The 22,003-nt window shown below is 47.2% G+C and overlaps 1 protein-coding gene across 1 annotated transcript in view; it reads right to left on the bottom strand.

Moving 5' to 3' along the window:
• Positions 1-1,925: 1,925 nt before the first annotated feature.
• Positions 1,926-22,003, bottom strand: part of LOC110512585 (netrin receptor UNC5B) — a 34,390-nt gene continuing 14,312 nt past the window's right edge. Inside the window, exons 8-13 of the mRNA XM_036974596.1 lie at positions 16,281-16,313; positions 7,799-7,993; positions 6,112-6,278; positions 2,832-2,944; positions 2,653-2,744; positions 1,926-2,034 (exon numbers count right to left, since the gene is read on the bottom strand). Coding sequence (XP_036830491.1) covers positions 1,943-2,034; positions 2,653-2,744; positions 2,832-2,944; positions 6,112-6,278; positions 7,799-7,993; positions 16,281-16,313 — 692 coding nt within the window. The 3' untranslated portion in view covers positions 1,926-1,942. The remainder of the gene's footprint in view (positions 2,035-2,652; positions 2,745-2,831; positions 2,945-6,111; positions 6,279-7,798; positions 7,994-16,280; positions 16,314-22,003) is intronic.

The raw sequence follows: 22,003 nt of genomic DNA, 5'->3' as shown, positions 1-22,003 counted from the left end.
GGATGACCAAGGATGTTTTCTTGATACGTGTGTGCATCTGACCATTTTCCTGTCAAAATGTAACGAGTACTTTTGGGTGACAGGGAAAATGTACGTTAAAAGTACTTTATTTAAAAAAGTTAAAAGTTAAAAGTACTTTATTTTAAAAGTTAAAAGTACTTTATTTTAAAAGTTAAAAGTTAAAAGTACTTTATTTTAAAAGTTAAAAGTTAAAAGTACTTTATTTTAAAAGTTAAAAGTTAAAAGTACTTTATTTTAAAAGTTAAAAGTACTTTATTTTAAAAGTTAAAAGTTAAAAGTACTTTATTTTAAAAGTTAAAAGTACTTTATTTTAAAAGTTAAAAGTTAAAAGTACTTTATTTTAAAAGTTAAAAGTTAAAAGTACTTTCTTTTAAAAGTTAAAAGTTAAAAGTACTTTATTTTAAAAGTTAAAAGTTAAAAGTACTTTATTTTAAAAGTTAAAAGTTAGAAGTACTTTATCTTAAAAGTTAAAAGTAATTTATCTTAAAAGTTAGAAGTACTTTATCTTAAAAGTTAAAAGTACTTTATTTTAAAAGTTAAAAGTTAAAAGTACTTTATTTTAAAAGCTAAAAGTTAAAAGTACTTTATTTTAAAAGTTAAAAGTTAAAAGTACTTTATTTTAAAAGTTAAAAGTACTTTATTTTCTTTAGGAATGTAAGTGAAGTAAAAGTAAAAGTTGTCAAAAAATATAAATAGTAAAGTACAGATACCCCCCCCCCCCCCCCAAAATGACTTTAATAAATACTTTAAAGTATTTTAACATAAGTACTTTCCACCACTGCTGAAAATCACGGTCAAAAATCAACTTTAAAATCCCAAATAGCACCCTATTCCCTAAATATACGCATTTAGCATCGGCGCAAAAAATCATGACCGCCCACTGATTTATTCATATTTGTTATGATGTATGATACAAAAATAAACATTGGGAGAAATATATTGCTCAATAATATCATGTTTGAGATCTAACAATCAACTAATTAAAAAGTGAACAGTCAGGGGAGAATCTAAAATATCCCCAAATGTCACTCTGATAGCATAGGAACAAGACAGAAGCTTAATGGCAAAATGTGTAGAATTTAAAGGAAACTCGTTTTAAAACTGTAAAATGTTGTCTCTGGACCATGTCAACATGTGTAGAATTGCAGTAAATTAGCTTTAAAACAGCAAAATGTTGTCTCTGCGGCCAAGAGGAGGGCCTCTAAATCCGGACCATTGGCCACGCCCACTACCACTGTGTGTGTCTGTGTGTAGGTACAAGAGGAGGGCCTCTAAATCCGGACCATTGGCCACGCCCACTACCACTGTGTGTGTCTGTGTGTAGGTACAAGGGGAGGGCCTCTAAATCCGGACCATTGGCCACGCCCACTACCACTGTGTGTGTCTGTGTGTAGGTACAAGAGGAGGGCCTCTAAATCCGGACCATTGGCCACGCCCACTACCACTGTGTGTGTCTGTGTGTAGGTACAAGGGGAGGGCCTCTAAATCCGGACCATTGGCCACGCCCACTACCACTGTGTGTGTCTGTGTGTAGGTACAAGGGGAGGGCCTCTAAATCCGGACCATTGGCCACGCCCACTACCACTGTGTGTGTCTGTGTGTAGGTACAAGGGTAGGGCCTCTAAATCCGGACCATTGGCCACGCCCACTACCACTGTGTGTGTCTGTGTGTAGGTACAAGGGGAGGGCCTCTAAATCCGGACCATTGGCCACGCCCACTACCACTGTGTGTGTCTGTGTGTAGGTACAAGGGGAGGGCCTCTAAATCCGGACCATTGGCCACGCCCACTACCACTGTGTGTGTCTGTGTGTAGGTACAAGGGGAGGGCCTCTAAATCCAGACCATTGGCCACGCCCACTACCACTGTGTGTGTCTGTGTGTAGGTACAAGGGGAGGTGACCTTGGATGAGTCTAGTTTACTTACATGGTTTTCTCCCACTTGTTGATGGTGAGGTAGATCTCATAGAACTTCCCCTGAGGAATAGTACCTGGTGGAACCAACAGACTCACACCTAGAGAGAGGAGAGAGGGGGAGAGGGGAGGAGAGAGAGAGGAGAAAGGAGGAGAGAGGGGGGAGAGGAGAGAGGGGGAGAGGGGAGGAGAGAGAGGGGGAGAGGAGAGAGAGAGAGAGAGAGAGAGAGAGAGAGGAGAGAGAGAGAGGAGAGAGGAGAGAGAGAGGAGAGAGAGAGAGGGGAAAGAGAGAGAGAGAGAGGAGAGAGAGAGAGAGGAGAGAGGAGGAGAGAGGGGGGAGAGGGGAGAGAGGAGAGGAGAGAGAGGGGGGGAGAGGAGAGAGAGAGAGGAGAGAGAAAGAGGAGAGAGGAGGAGAGAGGGGGGAGAGGGGAGGAGAGAGGGGGGAGATTAGCGAGAGAGAGAGGAGAGAGGAGAGAGAGAGAGAGGAGAGAGGAGAGAGAGAGGGGAAAGAGAGAGAGAGAGGAGAGAGAGAGAGAGATAGAGAGAAGAGAGGAGAGAGAGGAGAGAGGAGAGAGAGAGGAGAGAGAGAGAGCGGAAAGAGAGAGAGAGAGAGAGAGAGAGAGAGAGAGAGAGAGAGAGAGAGAGAAAGTGTGTGTATGACAATGTGTTACCTGTTTGTGTTTGTGTGTGTCTGTATGATATGACTGTGTGTAGCCTACCTGTGTTAGGGATGGCAAGGCGTCCCCCCAGGTTGCCCAGGGTTACAGAGGTGCTGTGACCAGGCTCTCTGGACAGTGTATGGTGCACGTCTCTGTCAAGGTCACATTCAAGTTCAGAGTTTTACCACACACACATAGCAGTCAATATAAACTGTGTTGGAGATGTGTGTGTATCTTACCTGTCCCGTACCATGGTGACCCCCATGCCAACATGTTTCAGGCTGAGGATCTCAGGGTCGCTGTGGCCCTCTGCTGGTAACTCCAGGGATGACAGGTTAGATGAGTTGTACATCTTTATTTGAGAGAGAAAAAAAACAATATACACTGAACTAAAAAATAATACATGTAACAATTTACACGATTTTTACTGAGTTACAGTTCATATAAGGAAATCAGTCGATTGAAATGAATTAATTCGGCCCTAATCTATGGATTTCACATGATTGGGCAGGGGCGAGAGGAGAGAGGAGAGAGGAGAGAAAGATGGGAAAGAGAGAGAGAGAGAGAGAGAGAGAGAGAAGATATTCAGCGAGGAGAGAAGATAGAGAGGGGGAAGAGAGGAGAGGAGACAGAGGAAAGAAATAGAAGGAGAGAGAGGAAGGGAGAGAAGAGATACAGAGAGGAGGAGAGACAAAGAGAGGCAGAAAGAGGAGAGAGGAGAGAGACGGAGGGAGAGAAAGAGAAAAGCAGAGGGAAAGAGAGAGAGAGGTTTAGATCAGTTTATTAGTTAATAGCTTCTGTGTGTGTGTGTGGTTAATTCAGCCCTAGGCTGGGCAGGGGCACAGCCATGAGTATAGAACATCATGAAACATGGGATCAACACTTTACATGATGCGTTTCTATTTTTTGTTCAGTATGTATTATAAGCCTTAAAATAGGACATTATAAATGCTGAAACAGGCTGTGGGTAAAGTGTTACCATTTCAATGTATAGCGTTTTCAGTGCGTTCATTCATTGCTGTTTCATTCACAGTACAACTTATTGAATTATTGAGTTTACGAATATGTAATTAAAACATGTCTGAAAACCTGATGAAGACAGCTGGTTAACGTTGGATAAATAATATTAAATGTATTAAATCAAAATGGCTTCTTTTCATTTGTATGAGTTCACAAATATACACCAAACATACACCATTCACCACACATCAAACACACACCATACACCACACATCAAACACACACCATACACCACACATCAAACATACACCACACACCATACACCACACATCAAACATACACCACACATCAAACATACACCACACATCAAACATACACCATACACCATACATCAAACATACACCACACATCAAACATACACCATTCACCACACACCATACATCAAACATACACCATACACCATACATCAAACATACACCACACATCAAACATACACCATACACCATACATCAAACATACACCATACATCAAACATACACCACACATCAAACATACACCATACACCATACATCAAACATACACCATACATCAAACATACACCACACACCATACATCAAACATACACCATTCACCACACATCAAACATACACCACACATCAAACATTCACCACACATCAAACATACACCACACATCAAACATACACCATTCACCACACATCAAACATACACCACACACCATACATACACCATTCACCACACACCAAACATACACCATTCACCACACATCAAACATACACCATACACCACACATCAAACATACACCACACATAAACATACACCATTCACCACACACCAAACATACACCATTCACCACACATCAAACATACACCATTCACCACACATCAAACATACACCACACACCATACATACACCATTCACCACACACCAAACATACACCATTCACCACACATCAAACATACACCATACACCACACATCAAACATACACCACACATCAAACATACACCACACACCATACACCACACATCAAACATACACCACACATCAAACATACACCACACATCAAACATACACCATACACCATACATCAAACATACACCACACATCAAACATACACCATACACCATACATCAAACATACACCATACATCAAACATACACCACACATCAAACATACACCATACACCATACATCAAACATACACCATACATCAAACATACACCACACACCATACATCAAACATACACCATTCACCACACATCAAACATACACCACACATCAAACATTCACCACACATCAAACATACACCACACATCAAACATACACCATTCACCACACATCAAACATACACCACACACCATACATACACCATTCACCACACACCAAACATACACCATTCACCACACATCAAACATACACCATACACCACACATCAAACATACACCACACATAAACATACACCATTCACCACACACCAAACATACACCATTCACCACACATCAAACATACACCATTCACCACACATCAAACATACACCACACACCATACATACACCATTCACCACACACCAAACATACACCATTCACCACACATCAAACATACACCATACACCACACATCAAACATACACCACACATCAAACATACACCATTCACCACCCACCAAACATACACCATTCACCATACACCAAACATACACCATTCACCACACATCAAACATACACCATTCACCACACATCAAACATACACCATTCACCACACATCAAACATACACCATACACCATACAAAATTCATTATACACCAAACATACACCACACACCATACACCATTCACCATACACCAAACATACACCATTCACCATACACCAAACATACACCATTCACCACCCACCAAACATACACCATTCACCATACACCAAACATACACCATTCACCACCCACCAAACATACACCATTCACCATACACCAAACATACACCATTCACCACACATCAAACATACACCATTCACCACACATCAAACATACACCATTCACCACACATCAAACACACACCATACACCAAACATACACCATTCACCACACATCAAACATACACCATTCACCATACACCATACACTATATACCACACACCACACACCATATAACCCATACACCATACACCAACCACACACCATACATCATACACCATCGATTAAACACCATACACCATACACCATACAACCCATACACCATACACCATCGATTAAACACCATACAACCCATACACCATACACCATATAACCCATACACCATACACCAAACATACACCAAATATGACTATTATACCATAAAATGTCAACATGTTTTTCTTAGTCACTCTGCTTCTGCTTGGGGTCTAAAGCACTTTGCTGATGTAAAAATGGCTTTATAAATACATTTGATTGACCTGAATTCAAACGCACGCACGCACACACACACACGAACACACACACACACACACACACACACACACACACACACACACACACACACACACACACACACACACACACACACACACTCACTTTGATCTTAAGGCTGGGAAGGGGGTCCAGCAGGGGAGAGGTTGTCATGGGGATCTTGTGGTGACCATCGTTGGCACCCTGCTGCAGGGAGAAGAGAGGATCCCTGAAGGTACACGCTGTGGCTGTCAGGTCTGGGGGCGCAGAGGGGTGGAGGAGGTGAGGGTTGTCTGCGGGAGGAGTGGAGTTTTGGTAGCAGTGGATAGCCAGGTCCAGAGATCACAGACAACCAGGTAAACAACAACATGTTGAGGAGAGAGAGACAGGTAATGGATGAGAATATATTGATTATATTGATTACTTGAAGATCAAAGTAAGATAATTAGTGGTCTAGTTTAGAAAGCTTAGGAGCAAACTGAGGTAGTTAGGAGCAAACTGAGGTAGTTAGGAGCAAACTGAGGTAGTTACGAGCAAACTGAGGTAGTTAGGAACAAACTGAGGTAGTTAGGAGCAAACTGAGGTAGTTAGGAGCAAACTGAGGTAGTTACGAGCAAACTGAGGTAGTTAGGAGCAAACTGAGGTAGTTAGGAACAAACTGAGGTAGTGTTTCACAAACTGAGGTGGTTAGGAGCAGACTGAGGTAGTTAGGAGCAAACTGAGGTGGTTAGGAACAAACTGAGGTAGTTAGGAGCAAACTGAGGTGGTTAGGAACAAACTGAGGTAGTGTTTCACAAACTGAGGTAGTTAGGAACAAACTGAGGTAGTTAGGAGCAAACTGAGGTGGTTAGGAACAAACTGAGGTAGTGTTTCACAAACTGAGGTGGTTAGGAACAAACTGAGGTAGTTAGGAGCAAACTGAGGTGGTTAGGAACAAACTGAGGTAGTGTTTCACAAACTGAGGTGGTTAGGAACAAACTGAGGTGGTTAGGAACAGACTGAGGTAGTTAGGAACAAACTGAGGTAGTGTTTCACAAACTGAGGTGGTTAGGAACAAACTGAGGTAGTTAGGAGCAAACTGAGGTAGTTAGGAACAAACTGAGGTAGTGTTTCACAAACTGAGGTGGTTAGGAACAAACTGAGGTAGTTAGGAACAAACTGAGGTAGTTAGGAGCAAACTGAGGTGGTTAGGAACAAACTGAGGTAGTGTTTCACAAACTGAGGTAGTTAGGAGCAAACTGAGGTAGTTAGGAGCAAACAGGTAGTTAGGAGCAAACTGGGGTAGTGTTTCACAAACTGAGGTGGTTAGGAACAAACTGAGGTGGTTAGGAGCAAACTGAGGTAGTTAGGAACAAACTGAGGTAGTTAGGAGCAAACTGAGGTAGTTAGGAGCAAACTGAGGTAGTTAGGAGCAAACTGAGGTAGTTAGGAGCAAACTGAGGTAGTTAGGAACAAACTGAGGTAGTTAGGAGCAAACTGAGGTAGTTAGGAGCAAACTGAGGTAGTTAGGAGCAAACTGAGGTAGTTAGGAGCAAACTGAGGTAGTTAGGAGCAAACTGAGGTAGTTAGGAGCAAACTGAGGTGTAGACAAACTACTAGCTGATATACAAGTTTGGAGATCAAAAACAGCTAAAAAAAAAGGTGATTAAAAAGAATTGAAAGAACAGACTGAGGAAGAGAGACAGGTAGAAACGGATTTAAGATCAAAGTAGGAGAATAGGCTGTCTGGTTTTTAGAAAGCAGAGAGAACTATCCACGTGGAACCAGATGTCTAACCTAGACGACACGAGACAGCAAACCGTGGTGGACTCACCCTGTCTGGGTGGTTTATAGTTGCCGGGCTGGAAGGCTGTGGTGAGGGCGGAGGAGGAGTCAGTGATATCGCCGTGGAGATGGCGACAGTTGCGTCGGTATGCCAACACCCCCACACACAGCACCAGCACCACACACAGTAACAGCGCCCCCACCAGGCCAGCGTACACCGTTACACCCATACCAGGGTCCATTGCTGAGAGAGAGAGAGAGAGAGAGAGAGAGAGAGAGAGAGAGAGGGAGAGAGAGAGAGGGAGAGAGGGAGGAGAGAGAGGGTTAGGGCATTGCATGGACACACACGCCACACACACACACACACACGCCACACACACACACACACACACACAGTTAGATACACCAACACAGGCCAAGAGGAAAAGAAGGGCCAAACAGACAGACATCCTTCTGAACAAGTTGAAACAGTCTAACAGGATCTATTCTCCATTCAACCTTTCTCCTGTCTGAAGACACTGTCCTCGAGAGCTCTGAATAACAACAGCAAATATTGGAGGATTGCAGTAGACTGTTGTTGTCATTGTTGAGTTGTTGAAGGTGAAAACATTCAGTTCTCCCACTACACCTCCTCGCCAGCAGGGGTAGCTGTTGTCTACATTAGGAACGTTTGTGTAAAGGATGGGAAGGGAGGGGTGCCAGGGATTAAACCTCACCAGTTCCCTGTTCTCTCCTCTGCACTTCTCTCCTGTTCCTCTCCCTCTCCCCCTCTCCTCCTTTCCCCACATACTAACCTCCTCTCCTCTCCTCCTTTCCCCACATACTAACCTCCTCTCCTCTCCTCTCCTCTCCTCTCCTCTCCTCTCCTCTCCTCTCTCCTGCTGTGTGATCGTTTCTGACTAGCCTGCACACAGTGCTGCCTTGGCCTGCTTAGCCCTGACTCCACCACACTAACACAGAAAGAGACAGGCGTAAAACAGGAGGAAGAGAGAAAGAGAAGAGTGGAGAACAGAGGAGCTGAGGTATTATATATGGGAAGATAAAATGTGATTAAGAAGAGGAACAGGACTAGAAGTTAGAGGAGGGAAAGAGGGGAGGGATTAAGGTGAGAGGAGAAAAGAGGAGTGGAGCGGAAGAGAAGAGGAGAGGGGAAGAGGAGAGGAGGGAAGGAGAGAGGAGGCGAGAAGGAGAGGGGAAGAAAGGAGGAGAGTGGAAGAGTGGAGGAGAGGGGAAGAGGAGAGGAGGGAAGGAGAGGGGAGAAGAAGAGAAGGGAAGGAGAGAGGAGGGGAGAAGGAGAGGGGAAGAGAAGAGGAGAGGGGAAGAGGAGAGGAGGGAAGGAGAGAGGAGGCGAGAAGGAGAGGGGAAGAAAGGAGGAGAGTGGAAGAGTGGAGGAGAGGGGAAGAGGAGAGGAGGGAAGGAGAGGGGAGAAGAAGAGAAGGGAAGGAGAGAGGAGGGGAGAAGGAGAGGGGAAGAGAGGAGGAGAGTGGAAGAGAGGAGGAGAGGGGAAGAGGAGAGGAGGGAAGGAGAGAGGAGGCGAGAAGGAGAGGGGAAGAAAGGAGGAGAGTGGAAGAGTGGAGGAGAGGGGAAGAGGAGAGGAGGGAAGGAGAGGGGAGAAGGAGAGGATGAGAAAGGAGTAGAGAGGATGAGAGGATGAGAGGAGGAGAGAAGTATTCAGAGGACAGACAAAGCAAAAAATGTACAGACTAAAGTACAAGAGAAGGAAAAGGTAGAAGAGGAGAGCCTGAGGCGCAGCGGAGGAGCGGAGTGGAGCTCTCACGCTCACGTGGTGCGACAGGACTGGATCAGACAGCCGTCCTTACTTATTACCACAGGAATGGAACAATAGCGAATTAGGTGCATTACTGTAGAGCGTCCTTCCCCTGAGACCATGTCACATCCATCTGAAGAACATTAGCATCACATGTACTGTAAAATATATTACTATATATTATTGATGACTTAAAACCAGATATAACATCAAGTTAGGTCCCTCAACAAGTCTTAATGCTCTAGTACTTCTAGTTTATATGTAAAATATATTACTATATATTATTGATGACTTAAAACCCGATATAACATCAAGTTAGGTCCCTCAACAAGTCTTAATGCCCTAGTACAAGTCTTAATGCTCTAGTACAAGTCTTAATGATCTAGTACCAGTCTTAACGCTCTACTACAAGTCTTAATGCTCTAGTACCAGTCTTAATGCTCTAGTACCAGTCTTAATGCTCTAGTACATGTCTTAATGCTTTAGTACAATTCTTAATGCTCTAGTACCAGTCTTAATGCTCCAGTACCAGTCGTAATGCTCTAGAACCAGTCTTAATGCTCTAGTACCAGTCTTAATGCTCTAGAACCAGTCTTAATGCTCTAGAACCAGTCTTAATGCTCTAGAACCAGTCTTAATGCTCTAGTACCAGTCTTAATGCTCTAGAACCAGTCTTAATGCTCTAGTACCAGTCTTAATGCTCTAGTACCAGTCTGAATGCTCTAGTACCAGTCTTAATGCTCTAGTACAAGTCTTGATGCTCTAGTACCAGTCTTAATGCTCTAGTACAAGTCTTAATGCTCTAGTACAAGTCTTAATGCTCTAGAACCAGTCTTAATGCTCTAGTACCAGTCTTAATGCTCCAGTACAAGTCTTAATGCTCTAGTACAAGTCTTAATGCTCTAGTACCAGTCTTAATGCTCTAGTACCAGTCTTAATGCTCCAGTACAAGTCTTAATGCTCTAGTACAAGTCTTAATGCTCTAGTACAAGTCTTAATGCTCTAGTACCAGTCTTAATTCTCTAGTACCAGTCTTAATGCTCTAGTACAAGTCTTAATGCTCTAGTACAAGTCTTAATGCTCTAGTACAAGTCTTAATGCTCTAGTACAAGTCTTAATGCTCTAGTACCAGTCTTAATGTTCTAGTACCAGTCTTAATGCTCTAGTACCAGTCTTAATGCGCTAGTACAAGTCTTAATGCTCTAGTACAAGTCTTAATGCTCTAGTACAAGTCTTAATGCTCTAGTACCAGTCTTAATGCTCTAGTACCAGTCTTAATGCTCTAGTACCAGTCTTAATGCTTTAGTACCAGTCTTAATGCTCTAGTACTAGTTTAAATTATTAAGAACATCCATGTAACTGCCAAAATAAAGGAAACACGTGGAGTAAATGAGGGATACAAATTACACTGCTCAAAAAAATAAAGGGAACACTTAAACAACACAATGTAACTCCAAGTCAATCACACTTCTGTGAAATCAAACTGTCCACTTAGAAAGCAACAATGATTGACAATACATTTGACATGCTGTTGTGCAAATGGAATAGACAACAGGTGGAAATTATAGGCAATTAGCAAGACACCCCCAATAAAGGAGTGGTTCTGCAGGTGGTGACCACAGACCACTTCTCAGTTCCTATGCTTCCTGGCTGATGTTTTGGTCCCTTTTGAATGCTGGCGGTGCTTTCACTCTAGTGGTAGCATGAGACGGAGTCTACAACCCACACAAGTGGCTCAGGTAGTGCAGCTCATCCAGGATGACACATCAATGCGAGCTGTGGAAGAAGGTTTGCTGTGTCTGTCAGCGTAGTATCCAGAGCATGGAGGCACTACCAGGAGACAGGCCAGTACATCAGGAGACGTGGAGGAGGCCGTAGGAGGGCAACAACCCAGCAGCAGGACCGCTACCTCCGCCTTTGTGCAAGGAGGAGCAGGAGGAGCACTGCCAGAGCCCTGCAAAATGACCTCCAGCAGGCCACAAATGTGCATGTGTCTGCTCAAACGGTCAGAAACAGACTCCATGAGGGAGGTATGAGGGCCTGACGTCCACAGGTGGGGTTTGTGCTTACAGCCCAACACCATGCAGGACGTTTGGCATTTGCCAGAGAACACCAAGATTGGCAAATTCGCCACTGGCGCCCTGTGCTCTTCACAGATGAAAGCAGGTTCACACTGAACACATGTGACAGAGTCTGGAGACACCGTTGAGAACGTTCTGCTGCCTCCAACATCCTCCAGTATGACCGGTTTGGCGGTGGGTCAGTCATGGTGTGGGGTGGCATTTCTTTGGGGGGCCGGACAGCCCTCCATGTGCTCGCCAGAGGTAGCCTGACTGCCATTAGGTACCGTGTGATTTTGTTGTCAGCACATTCAACCATGTAAAGAAAAAAGTATTTAATAAGAATATTTTATTCATTCAGATCTAGGATGTGTTATTTTAGTGCTCCCTTTATTTTTTTGAGCAGTGGATATTGAAAGCAGGTGCTTCTTGAGACATTATTTTGGCTTCCATGGCTACGCCCTCATAGGATGACATCGCCCCCCCCCCCCCCCCCCCCCCCCCCCACCAATGGGTGGTCACTGATTGGTTAGATGGACATGAAAACTATGTATGTAAACCATATATAGGTGAAATAAAAATCTATAAAAAATACCATGGCCGTCTCAGTCGCCATATCTCAACCTAATTAAACACTAAATGGGAGACTCTGGAGTGGCGGGCTGAGACAACGCCTTCCGTCACCATCAACAAAACACTAAATGGGAGACTCTGGAGTGGCGGGCTGAGACAACACCTTCCGTCACCATCAACAAAACACTCAATGGGAGACTCTGGAGTGGCGGGCTGAGACAACGCCTTCCGTCACCATCAACAAAACACTCAATGGGAGACTCTGGAGTGGCGGGCTGAGACAACGCCTTCCGTCACCATCAACAAAACACTAAATGGGAGACTCTGGAGTGGCGGGCTGAGACAACACCTTCCGTCACCATCAACAAAACACTCAATGGGAGACTCTGGAGTGGCGGGCTGAGACAACGCCTTCCGTCACCATCAACAAAACACTCAATGGGAGACTCTGGAGTGGCGGGCTGAGACAACGCCTTCCGTCACCATCAACAAAACACTAAATGGGAGACTCTGGAGTGGCAGGCTGAGACAACGCCTTCCGTCACCATCAACAAAACACTAAATGGGAGACTCTGGAGTGGCAGGCTGAGACAACGCCTTCTGTCGAAACACTAAATGGGAGACTCTGGAGTGGCGGGCTGAGACAACGCCTTCCGTCACCATCAACAAAACACTAAATGGGAGACTCTGGAGTGGCGGGCTGAGACAACACCTTCCGTCACCATCAACAAAACACTAAATGGGAGACTCTGGAGTGGCGGGCTGAGACAACGCCTTCCGTCACCATCAACAAAACACTCAATGGGAGACTCTGGAGTGGCGGGCTGAGACAACGCCTTCCGTCACCATCAACAAAACACTCAATGGGAGACTCTGGAGTGGCGGGCTGAGACAACACCTTCCGTCACCATCAACAAAACACTCAATGGGAGACTCTAGAGTGGCGGGCTGAGACAACGCCTTCCGTCACCATCAACAAAACACTCAATGGGAGACTCTGGAGTGGCGGGCTGAGACAACACCTTCCGTCACCATCAACAAAACACTAAATGGGAGACTCTGGAGTGGCGGGCTGAGACAACGCCTTCCGTCACCATCAACAAAACACTAAATGAATTTCTCGTGGAAGGAGGAAGAAAAGATTTGGAGGCTAGTAGCGTTTTTTTTTTCCCGACACAGACCACATTTGCTCAGCCTTACTCTACCGTCAAGCCCTGTCCACTCTAGCATGTCAGACCTGTGTTAGGGGGGGGGTTCAACCTCGGTTCTTTGGTTCAGAGCCTTGCGTTACTCACTCAGAGTTGACAAACTGGACAAGATTGGACAACAGACATAACCCGGGGTGGATAACAGACATAACCCGGGGTGGATAACAGACATAACACGGGGTGGATAACAGACAGAACCAGGGTGGACAACAGACAGAACCCGGGGTGGATAACAGACAGAACCAGGGTGGACAACAGACAGAACCCGGGGTGGACAACAGACAGAACCGGGGTGGACAACAGACAGAACCAGGGTGGACAACAGACAGAACCGGGGTGGATAACAGACAGAACCAGGGTGGACAACAGACATAACCCGGGGTGGATAACAGACAGAACCAGGGTGGACAACAGACAGAACCCGGGGTGGACAACAGACAGAACCGGGGTGGACAACAGACAGAACCAGGGTGAACAACAGACAGAACCAGGGTGGACAACAGACAGAACCGGGGTGGACAACAGACAGAACCAGGGTGGACAACAGACAGAACCCGGGGTGGACAACAGACAGAACCAGGGTGGACAACAGACAGAACCGGAGTGGACAACAGACAGAACCAGGGTGGACAACAGACAGAACCAGGGTGGACAACAGACAGAACCGGGGTGGACAACAGACAGAACCAGGGTGGACAACAGACAGAACCAGGGTGAACAACAGAAAGAACCAGGGTGGACAACAGACAGAACCAGGGTGGACAACAGGGTGGACAACAGACAGAACCGGGGTGGACAACAGACAGAACCGGGGTGGATAACAGACAGAACCAGGGTGGACAACAGACAGAACCGGGGTGGACAACAGACAGAACCGGGGTGAACAACAGGGTGGACAACAGACAGAACCCGGGTGAACAACAGACAGAACCGGGGTGGACAACAGACAGAACCAGGGTGGACAACAGACAGAACCAGGGTGGACAACAGACATAACCAGGGTGAACAACAGACAGAACCCGGGTGAACAACAGACAGAACCGGGGTGCACAACAGGGTGGACAACAGACAGAACCAGGGTGGACAACAGGGTGGACAACAGACAGAACCCGGGTGAACAACAGCCAGAACCGGGGTGGTCAACAGACAGAACCAGGGTGAACAACAGGGGGGACAACAGACAGAACCAGGGTGAACAACAGGGTGGACAACAGACAGAACCAGGGTGGACAACAGACAGAACCAGGGTGAACAACAGACAGAACCAGGGTGAACAACAGACAGAACCAGGGTGGACAACAGACAGAACCAGGGTGGACAACAGACAGAACCAGGGTGGACAACAGGGGGGACAACAGACAGAACCAGGGTGGACAACAGGGTGGACAACAGACAGAACCCGGGTGAACAACAGCCAGAACCGGGGTGGTCAACAGACAGAACCAGGGTGAACAACAGGGGGGACAACAGACAGAACCAGGGTGAACAACAGGGTGGACAACAGACAGAACCAGGGTGGACAACAGACAGAACCAGGGTGAACAACAGACAGAACCAGGGTGAACAACAGACAGAACCAGGGTGGACAACAGACGGAACCAGGGTGGACAACAGGGGGGACAACAGACAGAACAAGGGTGGACAGGAAGGTGAGGTGAGGCTATATCTGCCTCTAAAATGGCACCCTATTCCCTATGTAGTGCACTATAGACCCAGGGCCCTATGGGGAATGGCACCCTATGCCCTATGTAGTGCATTACTTTAGACCAGGGCCCTATGGGGAATGGCACCCTATTCCCTATGTAGTGCACTACTTTAGACCGGAGACTATGGGGAATGGCACCCTATTCCCTATGTAGTGCACTACTTTAGACCGGAGCCCTATGGGGAATGGCACCCTATTCCCTATGTAGTGCACTACTTTAGACCAGGGCCCTATGGGGAATGGCACCCTATTCCCTATGTAGTGCACTACTTTAGACCAGGGCCCTATGGGGAATGGCACCCTATTCCCTATGTAGTGCACTACTTTAGACCAGAGCCCTATGGGGAATGGCACTCTATTCCCTATGTAGTGCACTACTTTAGACCGGAGCCCTATGGGGAATGGCACCCTATTCCCTATGTAGTGCACTACTTTAGACCAGGGCCCTATGAGGAATGGCACTCTATTCCCTATGTAGTGCACTACTTTAGACCGGAGCCCTATGGGGAATGGCACCCTATTCCCTATGTAGTGCACTACTTTAGACCAGGGCCCTATGAGGAATGGCACTCTATTCCCTATGTAGTGCACTACTTTAGACCGGAGCCCTATGGGGAATGGCACCCTATTCCCTATGTAGTGCACTACTTTAGACCAGGGCCCTATGAGGAATGGCACTCTATTCCCTATGTAGTGCACTACTTTAGACCAGGACCAATAGGGTGCCATTCCCCATAGGGCCCTGGTCTAAAGTAGTGCACTACATAGGGAATAGGGTGCCAATGGGGACGTAGCCCTACAGTGGAGTACATCTGAGGCGACATGAAGGTGGGGTGACATTTCTACACAGACAGGACATTACATGCAATGTGTGTGTGTGTGTGTGTGTGTGTGTGTGTGTGTGTACAGGCCAGCACATGTGCTATGATGACTCCTTAACTGCACACTCACTCACTCGCACGCACGCACGCACGCACACACACACACACGCGTACTCACACACACACACACACACACACACACACACACACACACACACACACACACACACACACACACACACACACACACACACACACACACACACTCACACACACACTCTTGTATGTAGGCATGCACACTAATGGAAAGACAGCGGGTGGGGGGGAGGGGGGTAAACAGGAAGGACACAGAGTAAAGTGATGTAAAGGTGAAAGGTCATGTAGAGGTGAACTCACGATAACTGGTGTGTTCAATAGAAGCCTTCTTATCTGTACAAACAACGAGAAGATGGAGACGGAGCAGCTGGTTATGGAAATAAACACGTTACAGCCAATGAGAATCAGTCCCAAATAGCACCCTGTTCAGTGTCAAGTAGCGCACTACTGTTGAGGGTCCATAAGACTCTGGTCAAAAGTAGCGCACTACTGTTGAGGGTCCATAAGACTCTGGTCAAAAGGAGTGCACTACTGTTGAGGGTCCATAAGACTGGTCAAAAGGAGTGCACCAGACAGGGATTTATAGAGTGCCGTTTGGGACAGATGCCCCCAAGAGATCGGCAAACTAGCATCACAAAGTCTACCAATAAAGTTCATCTGAACACAACATCTGTTATCAAAAATAACATTTCTCAAAGCCTAGTTAAAAACAAGCATATTATACCAAATACTTAAGCACAGCGTGTCTCCCTCTCTCTCCCTCTCTCTCAATCTCTCTCTCTCTCTCTCAATCTCTGTCGCTCTCTCTGTCTCTCTCTGTATCTCTCGCTCTCTCTCTGTCTCTCTCTCTCTCTCTCCCTCTCTCTCTCTCTCTCTCTCTCTCTCTCTCCCTCTCTCTCAATCTCTCTCTCTCTCTCTCTGTCTCTCTCTCTCCCTCTCTCTCAATCTCTGTCTCTCTCTCTCTCTCTGTCTCTCTCTCTCTGCCTCTCTCTCAATCTCTGTCTCTCTCTCTCTGTCTCTCTCTCTCTCTCTCAATCTCTGTTTCTCTCTCAATCTCTGTCTCTCTCTCTCTCTCCCTCTCTCTCAATCTCTGTTTCTCTCTCAATCTCTGTCTCTCTCTCTCTCAATCTGTCTCTCTCTCTCTCTCTCTGTTTCTCTCTCTCTTTCTCTCTCTCTCAATCTCCGTCTCTCTATCTTTGCAAACGGTTAAAGTACAAAAGGGAAAATAAATCAACATAAATATGGGTTGTATTTACAATGGTGTTTGTTCTTCACTGGTTGCCCTTTTCTTATGGCAACAGGTCACAAATCCTGCTGCTGTGACATTGGCACACTGTGGAATTTCACCCAGTAGATATGGGAGTTTATCAAAATTGGGTTTGTTGGTATCTAATTCTTTGTGGATCTGTGTAATCTGAGGGAAATATGTATCTCTAATGTGGTCATACATTGGGCAGGAGGTTAGGAAGTGCAGCTCAGTTTCCACCTCATTTTGTGGGCAGTGAGCACATAGCCTGTCTTCTCTTGAGAGCCATGTCTGCCTACGGCGGCCTTTCTCAATAGCAAGGCTATGCTCACTGAGTCTGTACATAGTCAAAGCTTTCCTTAAGTTGGGTAAGTCACAGTGGTCAGGTATTCTGCCACTGTGTACTCTCTGTTTAGTGCCAAATAGCATTCTAGTTTGCTCAGTTTTTTTGTTAATTCTTTCCAATGTGTCAAGTAATTATATTTTTGTTTTCTCATGATTTGGTTGGGTCTGTATGTGTCAGAGTTTGTCTGTATGTGTCAGAGTGTGTCTGAGTGTGTCTGTATGTGTCTGTATGTGTCAGAGTTTGTCTATGTGTCTGTATGTGTCTGAGTGTGTCTGTATGTGTCTGTGTGTGTTAATGTGTGTGTGTGTGTCTGTGTGTGTCAGAGTTTGTCTATGTGTCTGTATGTGTCAGAGTTTGTCTATGTGTCTGTATGTATCTGTGTGTGTTAGTGTGTGTGTGTGTGTGTGTCTGTGTGTGTCTGTGTGTGTTGGTGTGTCTGTGTGTGTTGGTGTGTCTGTGTGTTGGTGTGTCTGTGTGTGTTGGTGTGTCTGTGTGTATTGGTGTGTGTCTGTGTGTGTTAGTGTGTCTGTGTGTGTTGGTGTGTGTCTGTGTGTGTTGGTGTGTCTGTGTGTGTTAGTGTGTCTGTGTGTGTTGGTGTGTCTGTGTGTGTTGATGTGTGTCTGTGTGTTTTAGTGTGTCTGTGTGTGTTAGTGTGTCTGTGTGTGTTGGTGTGTCTGTGTGTATTGGTGTGTGTCTGTGTGTGTTAGTGTGTCTGTGTGTGTTGGTGTGTGTCTGTGTGTATTGGTGTGTCTGTGTGTGTCTGTGTGTGTTGGTGTGTCTGTGCGTGTTGGTGTGTCTGTGTGTGTTGGTGTGTGTCTGTGTGTGTTAGTGTGTCTGTGTGTGTCTGTGTGTGTCTGTGTGTGTTAGTGTGTCTGTGTGTATTGGTGTGTGTCTGTGTGTGTTGGTGTGTCTGTGCGTGTTGGTGTGTGTCTGTGTGTGTTGGTGTGTGTCTGTGTGTGTTGGTGTGTCTGTGCGTGTTGGTGTGTGTCTGTGTGTGTTGGTGTGTCTGTGTGTGTCTGTGTGTGTCTGTGTGTGTTGGTGTATGTCTGTGTGTATTGATGTGTGTCTGTGTGTGTTAGTGTGTCTGTGTGTGTTGGTGTGTGTCTGTGTGTGGTAGTGTGTCTGTGTGTGTTGGTGTGTGTCTGTGTGTGTTGGTGTGTGTCTGTGTGTGTTGGTGTGTGTCTGTGTGTGTTGGTGTGTGTCTGTGTGTGTGTGTTGGTGTGTGTCTGTGTGTGTGTGTTGATGTGTGTCTGTGTGTGTTGGTGTGTGTCCCCTCACAGTGCCCCTGTCGTTCTATGAGATGTTGTTAAATCTGTTTTTTAAAGGTCATTTTGCTGTTTGCTGAGTAATATGAGATGGAAGGTAGTTCCATGTGATCATGTCTCTGTATAATACTGTGTGTTGCTGTGAATTCGTTTTTGTTCTTGAGGACTGTAAAGGGACCCCTGGTGTCTTGTGGGGGATGTATGGGTGTGTGAAGAGACCCTTGGTGTCTTGTGGGGGATGTATGGGTGTGTGAACAGACCCATGGTGTCTTGTGGGGGATGTATGGTGTGTGAAGAGACCCCTGGTGTCTTGTGGGGGATGTATGGGTGTCTGAAGAGACCCCTGGTGTCTTGTGGGGGATGTATGGGTGTGTGAAGAGAACCCTGGTGTCTTGTGGGGGATGTATGGGTGTCTGAAGAGACCCCTGGTGTCTTGTGGGGGATGTCTGGGTGTGTGAAGAGAACCCTGGTGTCTTGTGGGGGATGTATGGGTGTCTGAAGAGACCCCTGGTGTCTTGTGGGGGATGTATGGGTGTCTGAAGAGACCCCTGGTGTCTTGTGGGGGATGTATGGGTGTCTGAAGAGACCCCTGGTGTCTTGTGGGGGATGTCTGGGTGTGTGAAGAGACCTCTGGTGTCTTGTGGGGGATGTATGGGTGTCTGAAGAGACCCCTGGTGTCTTGTGGGGATGTATGGGTGTCTGAGCTGAATGTTATTTGATTATGCAGAAGATCTGGAATTTTCATTGCAGTAATTTATGTCTGTCTCCTGTCTGCCTGCCTCCTGTCTGCCTGCCTCCTGTCTGCCTGCCTCCTGTCTGTCTGCCTCCTGTCTGCCTGCCTCCTGTCTGCCTGCCTCCTGTATGTCTGCCTCCTGTCTGTCTGCCTCCTGTCTGCCTCCTGTCTGTCTGCCTCCTGTCTGCCTGCCTCCTGTCTCTCTGCCTCCTGTCTGTCTGCCTCCTGTCTGTCTGCCTCCTGTCTGCCTGCCTCCTGTCTGCCTGTCTCCTGTCTGCCTCCTGTCTGTCTGCCTCCTGTCTGTCTGCCTCCTGTCTGTCTGCCTCCTGTCTCTCTGCCTCCTGTCTGCCTGCCTCCTGTCTGTCTGCGTCCTGTCTACCTCCTGTCTGCCTGCCTCCTGTCTGCCTGCCTCCTGTCTGTCTGCCTCCTGTCTACCTCCTGTCTGCCTGCCTCCTGTCTGCCTGCCTCCTGTCTGTCTGCCTCCTGTCTGTCTGCCTCCTGTCTGTCTGGCTCCTGTCTGCTTCCTGTCTGTCTGCCTCCTGTCTGCCTCCTGTCTGCCTCCGGTCTGTCTGCTTCCTGTCTGTCTGCCTCCTGTCTGTCTGCCCCCTGTCTGTCTGCGTCCTGTCTGTCTGTCTGTCTGTCTGTCTGTCTGTCTGTCTGTCTGTCTGTCTGTCTGTCTGTCTGTCTCCTGTCTTCCTCTGTCTGTCTCCTGTCTGTCTGTCTGTCTGTCTGTCTGTCTCCTGTCTTCCTCTGTCTGTCTCCTGTCTGTCTGTCTGTCTCCTGTCGGTCTGTCTCCTGTCTTCCTCTGTCTGTCTCTTGTCTGTCTCCTTTCTGTCTGGTGTGTGTGTCTCAGTTCCTGTTTGTAGCTCACTGCCTGTGTGTACTTTGTCTGTGAGTGTGTGTGTGTGAGTGTGTGTGTTTGTGTGTGGAGAGAGAGAGAGAGAGTGTGTGTGTGTGTGTGTGTGTGTGTGTGTGTGTGGAGAGAGTGTGTAATGTGCTGTCAGCAGGATTCTACCCAGATCATCAGGAGTTGCACATTGGCTGTCAGGATGAATCTGACTCACCCTCTCCTCCCCCCTCCTCCTCTCTCCTCTCCTCCTCCCCTCCTCTCCTCTCCTCTCCTCCTCTCTCCTCATCCCTCTCTCCTCTCCTCATCCCTCTCTACCATCCTCCTCTCTCCTCTCCTCCTCTCTCCTCATCCCTCTCTCCCATCCTCCTCTCTCCTCCCCCTCCTCCTCATCCCTCTCTCCTCTCCACCCCCTCCTCCTCTCTCCTCATCCCTCTCTCCTCTCCTCCTCCCTCTCTCCTTTCCTCCTCTCTCCTCATCCCTCTCTCCTCTCCTCCTCCCTCTCTCCTCTCCTCCTCCCTCTCTCCTTTCCTCCTTTCTCCTCATCCCTCTCTCCTCTTCTCCTCCTCTCTCCTCATCCCTCTCTCCTCTCCTCCTCTCCTCTCTCGTGTCGTTGCACACTGCACTCCTTCCGACTCTGTGCTCTCCTTTAGTTTCACACCCCTGTGCACGCACCACACACACACACACACACACACACACACACACACACACACACACACACACACACACACACACACACACACACACACCACCCTCCCATCACCATGACCCCCCCATCTGTGTGTTTATCGGTTGGCGTGTCTTTTCTACTTGTGAACCCAAACTCCACTGCTGAACATCTGTCTAGGGTAGACTTGTCTTCCCAGCTCTCTCTCTGCCTCTGCGTGTGTGTGTGTGTGTGTGTGTCTATGCTCCATCTCTGCATCATCCTGATGTACCACCTGGTTGGCCGCTTCAGAAAATTCAAAAAAGGCAGTTCGAATAACAACTGAGAGGAGAAGCAGAATGAATCAGGTCCATCTGATTGGTCTAAATCATGACGGACAGCTCCTCTGGCTAATCTGATTGGTCTAAATCATGACGGACAGCTCCTCTGGCTAATCTGATTGGTCTAAATCATGACGGACAGCTCCTCTGGCTAATCTGATTGGTCTAAATCTTGACGGACAGCACCTCTGGCTAATCTGATTGGTCTAAATCATGACGGACAGCTCCTCTGGCTAATCTGATTGGTCTAAATCATGACGGACAGCACCTCTGGTTAATCTGATTGGTTATCTGTCCCAGGTCATATGTGTATTCTCCCCCTCTCCACCCCCCCCCTCCCTCCCTCCCTCCCTCCCTCCCTGCCTCTCTCCCCCCCTCCCTCCCTCCCTCCCTCCCTGCCTCTCTCCCCCCTCCCTCCCTCCCTGCCTCTCTCCCTCTCTCCCTCCCTCCCTCCCTCTCTCTCCCTCCCTCCCTCCCTCCCTCCCTCCCTCCCTCCCTCCCTCCCTCCCTCCCTCCCTCCCTCCCTCCCTCCCTCCCTCCCTCCCTCCCTCCCTCTCTCTCCCTCCCTCCCTCCCCCCCTCCCTCTCTCCCTCCCT

Source organism: Oncorhynchus mykiss, unplaced genomic scaffold (genome assembly GCF_013265735.2).
Source record: "Oncorhynchus mykiss isolate Arlee unplaced genomic scaffold, USDA_OmykA_1.1 un_scaffold_719, whole genome shotgun sequence".
Classification (NCBI taxonomy): domain Eukaryota; kingdom Metazoa; phylum Chordata; class Actinopteri; order Salmoniformes; family Salmonidae; genus Oncorhynchus; species Oncorhynchus mykiss.
Note: the sequence above shows the minus strand (reverse complement) of the source record. Positions and strands in the feature narration are given on the sequence as shown.